The sequence below is a fragment of the Bactrocera latifrons genome, unplaced genomic scaffold (assembly GCF_001853355.1).
Source record: "Bactrocera latifrons isolate USDA-ARS-PBARC rearing strain unplaced genomic scaffold, ASM185335v1 scaffold_158, whole genome shotgun sequence".
NCBI lineage: Eukaryota > Metazoa > Arthropoda > Insecta > Diptera > Tephritidae > Bactrocera > Bactrocera latifrons.
Window position 1 is genome coordinate 571608 of NW_017535052.1, and position 14486 is coordinate 586093.

The following is a 14486-nucleotide window of genomic DNA, read 5'->3' on the forward strand; positions in this document are numbered from 1 at the left end:
CCTAAAAGTGTAGTGTTAAGTTACCCTATGATAATGTACTAAAAAAATTGTAAATTAAGCCAAAGATATGAGAAGTTATAGCTTTTACTTCAATAAAATGCTACAATTTAGATTTTTCTAAAAATTTTTTTTTTTAGGTACGTATGTATGTATTACCCTACGAATGTGTACTAAAAGAATTTCCTTTAATATATTGGGTGTTTTTTTTGTGCGAGTGGGACAAATATTGTCGACACCAAATTTTCCCACGCTCGGAGGAATTTTCCCACGATGTAACATATGGCTTACACACTCGCTCACTAATAATCGGAGCAGCATGCCGATTGCAGCGCAGCAGCCGTCAAAGTGTGCAGAATTCACATAACGTAATTAAAGAAAGGAACCAAAAAACTTTCTTCTATGAGATAAACCTCTCTTAATAAATCCCTGTTTAAATGATGCTTATGGCTGCTACACCATACATATAGATACGCCTTTTTAGAGTTCGAGGTTTTTATGTTGACAGCAGAGAATGTATAATCATATTGCACATACATTCATTCATTCATACATATGTATATATTAAATTCTCTGCTGCATTCCCTGCGTCGTTCATTTGTCCGCTCGTACAATTCTTCTTTGCTGTCGTTCGTTTAGTTCGTTGCTTCATCGCCTTGTGTTTCTCTATTGTGTGTTTCGCGTTGTGTTCTGCATTTTTCATTAATAATTCCATTTGACTTGGTTTTATAATTAACTGACGTACATATGTTTTAATTTGAGAATATTGAAAATGTGACTGATCAAAATCAAATTGTGTGCTGTTTTTTGCAAATGATTTTATTAATTAAAGTGAATTTCATAGAAAAAGGCTTGGGTAATTGTCAAATATTTCTCTTCCCTTCCAGCGTACACCAGCTAACTGCTATTACGCCTATTCCGTGTCAAGTATGGTGCACATTAATACATATGTATGCATTCATGGCCGAGGTAAATGTGTTGCATGAAAGTTTTCACCGCCGTTATACATACGTGTTCAATAATTTAGTAAACTAAAATATTTGTCTAGTTTCGGCTTAAAAGTTAATAATATCATGTTTGATAAAAAGTTTAATGTTGGTACTTAAGCCAGGTGCTCACTTGACAACTCTTTTAAATGTGTTTTATTTAATTTGTCGATATATGTATGTGCATATGTAAATCATCATCGCCTATTTCTTTCCAATTTAGAGTACAATGGTGGTTTTTAGTACAAGTAGTAGTTTGCAATTTCATGTACTTAATATAAATACGAGAATAAATTTTGTGGGTCATGTAAATAGTAGTGAAAACAATTGCAGGTACGATAAATTACTAAATAATAACATACTAAAACTGAAAAGTGTAAAATGAAAGCCCTATGAATCGTGTTGTGTACATTCTACTATTGAGCATAAATTTTTATGGGGATATTACACGATGTCTTTATATAGTATATGTATGTGTATTATATCTAAGTAATATGATTTATAAACAATTGATGTTGAGAAGTAATATAATATGTGTATAATAAATGCTGAAATCGGTGATAAAAAAATATATACCTACTCGCACAATACACATTTAAAAAGGCCTTAAACTGTTGATACGGAGATTACCTACAAAGTTTTAAAAATGGGGTTTTGCCGAATATTCAGGACATTATTTGCAAAATTTTCTTAAGGCTTTTAAACAAAACGACTGAAAAAATATTTGGATGATTAAAATTAACGCAGCTTAAATATTCGGAGAACGTATAAACAGAGAGAATGCACAAAAGACAATTACATTTGCTCTCCACCAAAAGGAAATTCACTGAAAAATATTTATATGAATTAATTTTGATAAAGAGAGGTCTTCATATCTCTCCCATTTTAGCAGGTTTCTTTATCATTATCAAATGATTCCAAAAATATGCTTACCCCATTTTGGTTGCCGAACCACAACTTTTTGTAATCGGACATCATTCAAATCTATTGCACCATTTATGCTGCACTATGATCCAATCAATTTTACTAGAAACAAAACATCTGTACTATCAGAATATATTTCAACATGTCTGTATTCACATTTGAAAATATAGCAAATACGTTAAATATCAAATGTTATAATGGGCTGCACAAATTGAATATAGACTTCTATTTACTACATATACTAATTCATAAAACAAAATGGCAGTTTTGCGGAGAGTTATATATTGACTTAAGCTCCCATTTTTGTATGGATGAATATCTCTACCTTTCGTTTTTGTAAGCTGTTTAAGACCAAACAGGCCGCCCTGCCGGACTGTCTGCTTCACATTACTCTCAGTCTTGCTATACTTGTAAAGCTTTTGCATTTAATGAATTTACTTTACACATCACAATGTGTCAGTTTTTGTTGTTTTATTTTTGTAGTACCAATTGTAGTTTGTGCTCAAACATCGCAATCAGTTCGATATGTTAGTATGCTCAGTGCACTGGACATGCTGCAGTTAAAGAGATGACGAGTTGCTTGATTGATTGTTGTGCATTGGAGTGGTTTGGGGCATAAGTTGTGAATGAGATAGTGTGTTTAAATTTCGTGAAATATTAAGGCATCATTTTTTTGACATGGCTTTGAAATTCTTTGCTCAAAAGGCTATTTGAAAGAGGAATATTGGAAAGTAATGCGTTAGAGCACAAAGGTTTCTCTTGCAAGCAAGTTGCGATATGACTATTGTATTTATATTTACATTTCTCGGAAGAGAGTACAAGCTGAATTTTTAATCAATTATATTTTGAATGTATACATGAGTGTATGTAATTACAACGTTGCAATATTTTATGTCGGTGCGAATTAAAAAGGCCATTATGGATGTGTAAATTTTGCATTGTTTACCAATTCATATGAAGGATATATGTACATATTTGTGTAAATATGACCATGTGCTCATACACATTCTTTCCTGTACCATTTCAATAAAATAAGAACTATTTACTATTACGAAAAAACAAGTGCATACACATTAAAAATTGAAAAAAAAAAAAAAAAATTATTTGACTGCAATTACTTTAGTGCCTACATATGTATCTGAGGTGAAAAGTATATACATATATGGAAGGCATGAAGTAAATCGTGAGATAAAAACATTCAAGATCGAATGCATATGAATTTCAGATCTACAATCTGTAACATCCGGAAAATAAGGCACAAGACAATTTGCATCTAGTTCGACTAGAAATTTACAATTTTGCAACAAATTTTTCCATACAGAAACAACAAGTAACTTTCAAAAAAAAAAAAAATAATAATAATAATAATGATATTTTGTAGAGCACTATGATAGCAAGGGGATCTCGGTCAAAATATAATTTATAAATAAAAATTGCCAACAGGTTTCGTGTGATCCACTAAAATATGATTTTTTTATATAGAAAAAATCGTATGAATAATAAGTTGGAAATTAAGGAAAATAATTCGACAAGAGTAAGAAAATATCAAATATTACTTATGTCGTCTTCCTAACGTTCAAGATTGTCTTGTTTACAACATCCAATTAGTGCGCGAAATTCCTTAAATTCACAAAATTATCAAAGGAAAGGGGCGGCTGTGTCGACAAATAAGTGTACTGCGAGAAATGGTGCTGTTGCAACGTCAACGACTACAAAGGACTTTAAATCGGTTCCAAAGACAGAGGCATCAAGAATTTTTACAACCTTGTCTAAAGCCGCAGCACTCACAATCATTTCAATTGTTTTATTATCGCCAATTACCAATAAATCATTGCAAAAAACCGATAAAATTATGGCCACAGCTGCTGCTGCATTGGGTTCTGGGTGCACACCATCCCTATCAGCTCACCTAATTGGTGGAGTTGTTGGCAGTGGTGTTAAAGTTTCAAATATTGGAGTCATTGATTGTTCACCGAGTTCAACATCTGCTGTTGCACTCAATAATAGCAGCCATGCTCTTAGCGATAAAGACATAAATAACAGCAAAACGGAAAAAGTTCTGGTTAATAAAAATGGTGGCAGCAGCAATAATGACACCGAAACCTATAATTCATCTGGCAGCAGTGGAAATATTGGCGGAAGATTAAAATTTTTCAAAAGTAAGTAATGTGCTTTCTACGCTTCTTGAAGGATAATATTGATGAAAACATATTTTTAGTTAACAATTAATTTTATTTAGAATAATGTACTGAAGTGTCCGGCTTTTGTTTCAGATGGAAAAGTAATATTAGAATTGGCGCGTTCTAAAGAAGGTTCAAAGAATGGATGGATATCGGTTCCGAGGAAAGTTTTTCGCACACCGTCAGCCACTTCATCAACAGTTACCCCTACTTTGGCCACATCGATAACATGCTCTAAGAATGAAAGTTTAGCATCTCTAAGCTGTAAGTTTCTGCTGAGTTAAATAACTAATTAAGTTCTAACAAACAATATTATTTATAGTTTCTGATGACAACAGTTCTATACAATCTTCACCATGGCAACGAGAACACTCTTGGAAACAACAATCTCCTCGTAAAAGCATTTCAAAAGCCATGTCGTTCTATTACCAGCGACCTAAGATTGTCATTTTGACTAAAGCTGCATTTGCCATTGCTCGTAGAAAACATCGAAGGCCATACGACACTAATTTGTGCACTAATGGAAATTTCATTTTAAAAAGTCATGAAGAAATGTTAGAAGAAAAACAGAGTTTCAAAGCATTATTGAATCCATCTCATCAACGTGACACAAAACCAATAAATGTTAATAAAGGCAGTGATATTAAATGCAAAACATGGAAGGAAGAAATTAAATGTGGGGTAATAAATGAAGAAGATTGTTGCTCAAGTTCGTCTACAGCAACGTTAACCGGTTACGATTTTACAGACGAACAAATGGAAGTTAAAACGCCAACTCCGTCATCGATTTCTTTACCTCATTCACCCTGTCCAAATGACAAACTATTTGAAAATAAACCCACTGAAGAAGTGCAAATCTGTACAACAGAAGAAAATAAAATAAACTCTCCAGAAAATATGAATAATGTTGAAAATACTGATTTGATATCAACGATGGATGAGAATGACGGGACAGAACCCACTCTGAATGGCAACACATCAGAAGTATGCAGCGTCAATTCGCAATCAGATAAACTACATTTTCAAGATGTATTTGATCAACGTGGTGACGATAAAAGACATAAGAAAGGCAAAATTCGACTTAAATTAAGTACAATTGTCCAAAAGTTGATAGACAGAATGCCTTTACGCCTTGCTCAACTATCAAAGCTAAATCAATCAATTGGGCCCACTAATAGCTTTTTTGGTTCTACTAATACAATCTCGCAAAAGGTAAGTTAATAAGACGATTTTTACGATACGACATTTTTAATGTTTTAATGCCTATTACATTAGGTTTCACCATCGAATGCGTCAACTGCAACGCGTCTAGTCGAGTATCCACAGCATCATGTATCACCGCGAAAGCGAATTCTCCGCGAATTCGAAAAAGTATCTTTGGAGGATAATTCCAATTCAGCTGGAGGAAAGAGAAGTCGTGCGAAAAATAACGCAACATTATCGTCGTCGTCGCCACATCATAGAACAAAATCGCCCAATAGTCGTAATAACGTCAATGCAAATAGTAACATACCGTCAAAAATAAGCCAATCCGGCAACAGCTCAATTCGGTCATCATCAACAGAGTCAATATTGACAACTACACCTACACGCTTGTACAGCTCATATAGCATTCATTCATTACTAGGGGGTAATGTTTGTAGTAGCACACTACCGTCTATATCACTTGCAAATACTGGTCCTAGTACAATAACCAACGAAACCACGGTTCTTAGTAGTAAGGGCTATCATTCAAAACATCAACATGCTTCGCCCCAAACGCATTATAATGATCCCTCTTATTTGCGTTCAATGCTTGGTTCACCCAAATCGCCAGAACAATGTAATATTGGTTGCGGAGGCAAATCACCGTCGACTTCAGCTTCAAAAAAACGGTCTCCACCCTACGTTTCTCCGCACGATTTACACATTAACAGTGATGCAGGAATGTTAAACAGTAAAACCCGTTATGCCTCCGAACAATCTAGTAATATAGATACAACATCTACAATACTTTGTGGAAGTCATTCTCATTTACATTCACAAAATAAGGGGTTTTATGTGCCGTACATGCCATTATCAAAATATGTACCTCCTACGAGTACGTCAGTGCTCACAGATACAACACCGTCAATATCGTCAAGTTCTTGCGGTCCTCATGAAGCGAGATCACCTCGACATCTATCAGCTTTTAGTAGAACATCTTCACCTTCGATATCATCAGCAATTCTAGTTAATCAATCATCTTCGTGTTCTATTGGCAATAGTAGAGAAAACTCGCCACCAACACCGCAGACAACTTCCGATTCACCGCGTGACACTATATCAAGAACTGTACCAAAAAAGACTGCATCAATTCGTAGGCAATTCGCTTCGCCCAATGTCATTGCATTAAGTATTGCCAACCCCTCGTCAGGGGATCGTCACACTGAAGAAATCTACTCAACTCAGGACCATCAAACTCCTGTTTCTCTTGTGAATACTTGCAGTAGTGGGAGTCATCAATTGCTACGTGGATCGCCAAATAATAACACAGTTCCTTCACCACTTCATCACTATTATATGTATTCAGCAGTGGCACCTAATGACAACTCAAATCAAGTTCCACGTAGTTCGCCCGTTTCAACGAGTACATTTCCTATTGGGCATGGAGGAACAAATAGTTCCGCTGGATCATACATTCCATCGGTGTTGCCGACCGCTTATATGAATCCATATTTTGCATTGGCTGCCTTGAGACAACCCCAACTATGGTCACACTATGGTGGCATGTCTTTACCTTTGCATCTGTCATCAGTTGCGGCGACGGCGACGGCTTCACTGAGGCTTTCACCGCCAGCGTTTCACACCTTTGCTTACAATGGAGTTAATGCGGCTATGGCGGCAGTAGTACAGCAACAACAACATGTATTGGCTTCATCAGGTTTAATACATGGGCATAGCCAGAACAGCGTATCAGTGGTACCTACCGATCATCCATCTCAAAATGCTTGTGGCGGAAGAAAAGTTTCAGCGGCAACAATTACTGAGAGAACGATTGATTTAGACGCTGTGGCAATCGCGAATAATGCAACGGGTCTTGACTCGGTCCCAGAAGAAATGTCTAGCAGCAAAAAAGAACATAGTTCAGGTACGTAAATAATTATTATCTACCCCTTTTTAGTTCCTATAGATATGTGTTCAGTTTTCCATCCAGTTTGTAGTAGAAAACTTGGTGGATGTTTTCAGCGTTTCTTTATTCAAATGTTTAGTATTGGTTGCTTTGTCGATTAAATGGTTTACATATCAGTGGTATCAGACGTGGAACCACGGGGGTGGAACTATGGAGAGTTAAACCCTAAAATTCTACTCTGGATCCGCCCCTGATTGGTATTTTAATTATTTTTTGGTATTGGTATAACATTATTTCAGACCAACCACGAATATCGTTAAACTTAGTACATAAATAAATTCATCAGCTTTGCTCAAAGTTATAAGGATCATCGCCTTGAATTGCTACATAAATAGTTTCTGAGGCTGTTTGTATTGAAGAAAGATGTTAATATTAGAAATTATTATTATTATCCAATTTTATTTTAATTGCTGTTTCTTAATTTGCAGACGTGCCGCTGAACCTGTCTAAGCATTGAGTGCATTTTCCATTATATAGTAAGTTCCATTCGTTTTAGGTAGATGTTAGCTGACTCACATAAAGTATTGTATAGGAGATCGATACATTTATGTAAGGATAATTATATAAAATAATTTTATAGCATGTACTCTTTCACTCATTTAAATGAATTGCGACTAACATCTTTCGACTTGTGCAATAATTTTTGAATGACATAAATATGTATATTTAGATACACAGAAATTAAAAAAATTATATATAAATAATAAATTTCGTGCAGAAAAGAACAGATAGTATATTTATTTACATCAATAATAATTAATATAGACTGTATACACGAGAAATTCATCAGGATTTATAATTGAAGAGGAGATTTAAATGAAATCAACACTATTCACAGAATAAAGGCTGACAGAAGAATGTTTAATCTTAATTATTGAGAAAAGTTGTTTCTTTTGCTAAAAATTGTCGCTTTCAAAACGAATAAATTATTATTTTATTTAAGTACTTCACTTTGCTGTTACAACATCTAGTAAACCAATATGGTTAATACGTTTAATTCACAACTGTAAAGACAAAAACAACTTATAAAAGTAATAATTATTTTGTTTTCATAAGCTAGAAAATTAAAGCGTGATTTCAACAATTCCCACTAGCGAACGCTCTGCTGTTAGCCTTAAAATAATTATAAAAATACAAATATTTAAATACATATACATACATACTATATAAAATATTTTACAAAAGTTTTACGATACAAGTCTTTAGAATTAAAAAAAAAAAAAAACCTAAATTCGAAAACATTTTTCTAATAGACATAAAATATTTACACTAAAAACTAAGTAGGTAGATAGGCATACAAATAACCATTAAAAAATTTGAGTGGAATACCATATATAAAAGATTTTAATGTAAAGAATTTATATATATTATATATACACAGCTTTCCTGTATACTAATTTAAGATATGAAGATGTGGTCCAAATTCATGGGATTAATCAGCCGAAATGAACAAATATAAAAGCAAATATATTTGCATATATTAATGTACATACATGTGCATACGTTAAATGAATGATTATTGTTTAATAAAAAATATTTATAGTTTTAAAAGCTCCATCTCTTTAGAAAATGACTTATTTCTTTTAAGCACTACCTCGTTTAAAGTTCTGGCTTAATAATTTATTTTTTATATATCATTCCTTCATTTTCCAGTTATTATTGAATATTATATTGTAGTTAAAAAAAAAAAAAACAATACAATACAATAAAATAAACGAATTTTATATACTTTTTATGATTTACAAATAAAAATAGCATGAATACATATAAACATTCATATTTTGCTTTTGCAAAAAATATATTTAACTAAACTAAAACTGGAAAGTAAAAACAATAAAGTAAATGTTATATATAAACATAGTGCCTTTATCACCAACAGTCAATACAAAATGGCAAGAGTATTGGGATGATACTTATATTGCAACATTTTTGCGTCGAAAATGATGCCTTGCGATACTGCCGTAGTGATTGAGACTCGAACATCCTCTATAACACAAAGTTAAATAAAATTGCACAGTACACGACAACTCAAATCAGAAATCACACATTTTAACACAACTATGATGAGATGTAGTTTTTAATAATGTATGTAAAATAAAAAATATTTATGATAAAAATTAAAAATTTAGTAAAAGTTTTAATTGGGGGCTACTAAATGAATTGTAATAAAACAATTTGTCTAAAACTATTAATTTCATTATATGGTTTATACTCCTACATATATTACTGTTGCAATTGAAAAAAAGACCATGTTTGTATGTAGAAATCAGTGGTGAGTATTGTGTATGGGATTATGTATTTGATTTTCAGATTATAAGCATGACCACTAGCCATGTAATCGTTATGCTAAAATTACTTTCAGTGTAATAAAAAAATAATAGGAGCACTTTAATACTCGGGTCATCTCCTAGTCCCTATGTACCAAATATACGGATTTTTATATATTCGCTTAACTTTATATCTTATATGTATATAATGGTAATTATGTGAGGTTTCTGATTGAATTTCACAGAGCATCTATTTCTGGTTATGTGGTAATACCAAATCTGGCTTAGTTGAATTTTTAATCGCTAAAAACCGTTTATTCCGATTTCCGACAAACCTACGAATTCTATAGAAAAAATGTTGTAGGTAATGAAAAATTATGAAAAAATTTTTTTAATTTTTAATTTTTCAAAAAATTTTTTTAATTTTTTAAAAACAAATTCTTTGTCCACGTTAATATTGTCGCCTTTATGATAGTCCCATTCGACGTACCTACACCAGCGCTTCTTCCAATCGTCGTAACGCTTCTTAAATTGTAATTTTGGGATAGCCTTCAGCTCTTTCGGCGATGCGTTTTTAGCACCATCTAAGGTTTTTGTTGACATCGACGGCCCTTTAAGGTCCTCCAAGGTATTTTCGGAAATGGGAACTAATTATACGGGTCATGTCTAGCGAATATGGAGGGGATCTTCGTTACAGTATTGTTTTTGGTCAAGCATGACGGCTGCTGTAGACAAAATAAGCAATGAATACAATTTGTATCGTACTTCATGGGAATGTACAGCTGCGGTCAAATTTTTAGTGGTGCGCAAACATTTAAGAGGAACTGTTCAGACTTTTATAAAAAAAAAAATTACAACATAAAAGCTTTAACGGTATAAAACAAATCACAAAAAGGCAAATTTTTTAACTCATTTCAGTGAATTATAATTATATATATTTAAACTTTAGGCCAAATTTCACGGCCAAAAACTTAGTAGTCGAATAAATAAAACTCGATTTGTCTTTGACATCACACTACAAAGTTCTGATGAGATGTGGATGATATTCCGTTCTTCAAGCCACCACTTGGCAACATTTCTTATATATTCGGGGTCATTCTCTTGCTGAAACGTCTAAACAAGTCTCTTCCATACGGCAGCATTGTGTTCTGAAATATTTCGACATAGGAACCATCAGGAATGATAGAATAAATCTGACCCAGCCCTTGCCAAAAAAGCATGTCGACACCATTATACTTATATCTCTTTGTTTTGAATGAATGAATGAAGATGAGGAATGAACCGCGACCTTTGGTCTATTGCGTCCTCTCCTGTCCCACATTGACGCGCTTAGCCCCCAGCACATTAATGAAGTCCAATAAACTACCCGGTGCTAGTGAGGCAATGTGAACCCTATCCGGAAACATCATTCCAAGGGCCTTAGTCCTGCGTCTACAGACTGCTATGCAGTCGATCAGCAGGTGCTCCGCGGTTTCAGGCTCCCTGTCGCAGAACCGGCAGTTAGCGCAAGAGGATAGGCCCATGATGTGCAGATGCCTATTCAGCATGCAGAGGCCGGTATACCATGCAACTAGTAGCCTGAGCTTATTCCTGGGGAGGTTTATTACAACTTTGAATTTTCTCATGTTGTATCCACCCATTAGCAACTTGGCATGACTCATGCCATGAGTTTGTTGCCAATGCTCCTACTTGCCCAGTCCTCCTAGCCCCTTCTTTGCGGAGCAGCTCCTCCATGGTATGGGGACCCACCCCCGTAAAGGGTTCGGGTTCTACCATCTTGGTGGAGGCTGCGGAGCGGGCGAGCTCGTTCGCCAGTTCGTTACCGGCTATACCTCAATGACCAGGCACCCAAATTAGGTGTACCTGGTTTCGTTCCGCAAGGCTGTTCAGCCTTTCCCTGCACTCCTACACTAGTAGCGATTTGATCTCGTAAGAGATCGCTTTTATCGGCGCTTAACTTTCGCTGAGAATGGCTATTCCCTCATTGCGATAGTTGTGATGGAGGTTTATTTCTAAACACCGGCTTATGGCAAAAACTTCTGCCTGGAAAATGCTCGATAATTCTCCCAAGGGTATGGAGAGCTCGGTGCGTGGGCCCATAATCCCTGCGCCGATTCCCTCCGACATTTTCGAGCCATCGGTGTACCACCGCAAAGTGCTGTTCCTCAACATCAGCTCGAGGTTGGGGTCGTTCCATTCGTCTTTACTGCCGAGGGTGACCTTAAACTTTTTTTTTGATGTTAACCATTTTGGTAGCGATGTCTCTTGGGAGGAGGGCCAATGGTATATTGCCACTTATCTTTTCCATCCTCTGGGACGAGACTCGTTTGCGTCGCAGCCTATGATAAGGGGTTGCCTGTGCCTTCTGCAATGCTCCACCAGCCTTTTCACCACCTCCGGGGGTGCCGTAGATGTCTCCCCTGGGAAGTAGGCTGAAGCCAGGACGAAGTCCTTGCCTTCGAAGTCCTTGGCTTGCACCGCCACCAGACCCTGCGTCATTAACTTTGAAATGCAGAAGAATTCACTGTTATTCCTGACAACTATGCAAGTTCTAGATCTCTCGCTAGAGTGATCCCAGATTACCTTATTTGATTCCGTCTTGAGGCCTTTGAAGTCTCCTCTGTGGACCCAAGGTTCTTGGATCAGTAGTATGCCCAATTTCTCCGCTGTGAACCTGCTCGTTATGACAGCTGAGGCTGCAGCCGCGTGTATGACTGCAATTATAATATGGGTTAGAGGAAGGGCAGATCCTCTTCCCCGCCGTCCATAACGTTGTCATCAAGTGGGTCTCCTAACCCGTCGAGGAGCTCCTGCGTGGAGGGTAGCTCTGCTCTCTGGCCGCAGTGGCCGACATCGGTGACGTCAGTGGTCGCCGCTGGCACTGCCTGCCCAGTCCTGCTTCAGCCGGGCTGATCCGTTCGTTCACCTGCATTGCTACTACCTCCAAAGTTGCCACGGTCACTGCCTGTTTTTCGATGCCCCTGCTTTGGGGCTTCCTTGCTCCTGGTGGCTGCAGGCTTGTGGGGCCGTATGACTACCGCGCTGAAACTGTAATACAGGCGGAAGCTCGCAGCCCGGACGTACTTGCACGACTCGTCGTCAATGTAAAAGTACAATCTCCAACCTTTCATGTCTCAAATTTCCTCTATTTTGCTGCTGACGACGCTCCAGGGCGAAATGCTGAAGCCCCGGTTCTGATTTTTCACCAAACCTAGGGCGAATTTATAGGGTTTGTCCGCATTCGGGGAGGAACATTGTCATGCTAAGCATGATTGGCAAATCCTCGCGCAGAGGACAGGGCCCTTCCAACCTCCCAGCTTTGGGGCGAACTCTCGCAGCCAGTTGGCGGACGTCTCGTCCATGCAGTCCACTTGCCGCATACCTCCTCTGAACTCCACCCCCAGGAAGGCCGCCTCGTCTTCATCCCCTCTGAACACTTCTTCCATGAGGAGATCCTGGAGCACGGTAAGCTCCTCCGGTTTCAACGACTCTGTCGGGTAGTTTTGTGGCAGTACAGCCGTGCGGATGCCTTTAACAGCGTTCGCATATCTGCGACGCCCCTCCTCCACCCCGTGGGGAGCCGGTCCAGACGGTTGGCCTTCGGTTGCCTTTGCATTATTACCCCTCAGATTTGTGGAGCTGGAAAGCTCCTGCGGCGTTATTCGGCCCGGTGTCGGGGAGGCTCCTTTAGAATACCTCCGAATTTACCTCCTGGCTGCAAATCATCCAATGCCCACGGGAGTCGCATAACACCCTGGCCTTGCGCCTAAGCCCCTGCACCGTGGCAAGGTGCCTACCATTCGCAGACCTTGTTTTACTTACTGACATTGCTGGCCTCCCACGTTTTTTATTACTTGGTGAGCAACTAAGAACGTTTTAGACAACGGCATAAGTTTTGTCAGGAGAAATATTTTTTTTTTTATCACGGCGCACTTCTCGAGCGTGCAATTTTTTATCTCTTGGCATTGTTAAATGAAGATCATTAAAAATTGAATACTAAACACAAAAATTTAAATAAATGAATTTCGCTCAGATTCAAACAATTCTTTTACACACTAAGGCTTTGACTGACTGAAAGAGCTTTGCAAGTAAAAAGTGCCAAAATTGTAGCAAACCAGCAACCTAAGCGGAATAAGCATTTTATGTCGACTTTAATAGATTTTAAATATGCCTTACCGCTGAATCCAAAAAATGTAATAAAAAGGTCGCATAAACTAAAAGTGTGTCCAGCACTACTTAGAATTGCCCGCAACTGTATATCAAGATAATAAAATGGATCCAAACATGAGAAATTTTAGTTTTAAAATTCCTTTAATTTTTTGAACACGCCTCGTTTATGTACATGATAAGATTTTTATACTCTGAACAGTTAAGTTGCCACGAAGTTTGTAACACTCGGAAACATGGGGACAATTATATAATATACTTACAAACTGTATTATGAATATTTATAGTCCCTTTTCGACTATTTTATATGAGAATTGACACAATTCGTGCTAAGTTTATTACTGGTTAACCATCGATTAAATTAGACGTTAATTACCACGGGCGTTATCTGAACTTATTTTTAAAATGTTTAAGACCATATTCGAAATACTACCCGAAGCTCTTGTGTAAGTGTGTGACATCGCAATCCTTTCTTACGCATGGGGTTATGAGCTGCGTTGTTGTGTTGGTCTGATCGGATCGGATGTATTTAGAATGAAAGTTAATCTCAAGGTTTGCTTGGTTAAAATTTGAAACTTTCTTGTTTGCTATTCATACTAATTAAAAACTAGTCATGAATGGGAACGTGCTCAATGTGAGAACTAATTATAATTGAAACTGTGAAATAAATATAAACAGTGACAGTGCAGTGACTTCGGTATATGCCCGAATTTCTTTAATTTCATACATCAGTTGTAGAAAAATTGGTTCATGGACAAGGTAAAACTATAAAGTGTCTAAAACTTCCGCAATAAAAGTACAAAATAATAACGTA

General features: G+C 36.7%; 1 protein-coding gene and 1 long non-coding RNA gene across 3 annotated transcripts; both read left to right on the forward strand.

The window, feature by feature from the left end:
- The first annotated feature begins 629 nt into the window (after nucleotides 1–629).
- On the forward strand, nucleotides 630–8109 carry LOC108966260 (protein hairless). 2 transcript variants are annotated; one of them, XM_018929043.1, is made up of 7 exons: nucleotides 648–738; nucleotides 885–966; nucleotides 3516–4066; nucleotides 4181–4351; nucleotides 4410–5299; nucleotides 5363–7196; nucleotides 7667–8109. In XM_018929043.1, exons 2-7 carry the CDS (start codon nucleotides 950–952, stop codon nucleotides 7693–7695), a joined length of 3492 nt encoding a protein of 1163 aa, XP_018784588.1. In that variant the 5' UTR covers nucleotides 648–738; nucleotides 885–949; the 3' UTR covers nucleotides 7696–8109. The 2 variants fall into 2 exon arrangements, with proteins under 2 accessions (XP_018784587.1, XP_018784588.1); XM_018929042.1 differs by having other exon boundaries at nucleotides 630–966.
- Nucleotides 1905–3260, forward strand: LOC108966266. The gene is made up of 2 exons (XR_001993173.1): nucleotides 1905–2541; nucleotides 3133–3260. It is a non-coding gene; the product is annotated as an uncharacterized LOC108966266 (long non-coding RNA).
- Nucleotides 8110–14486: the final 6377 nt, after the last annotated feature.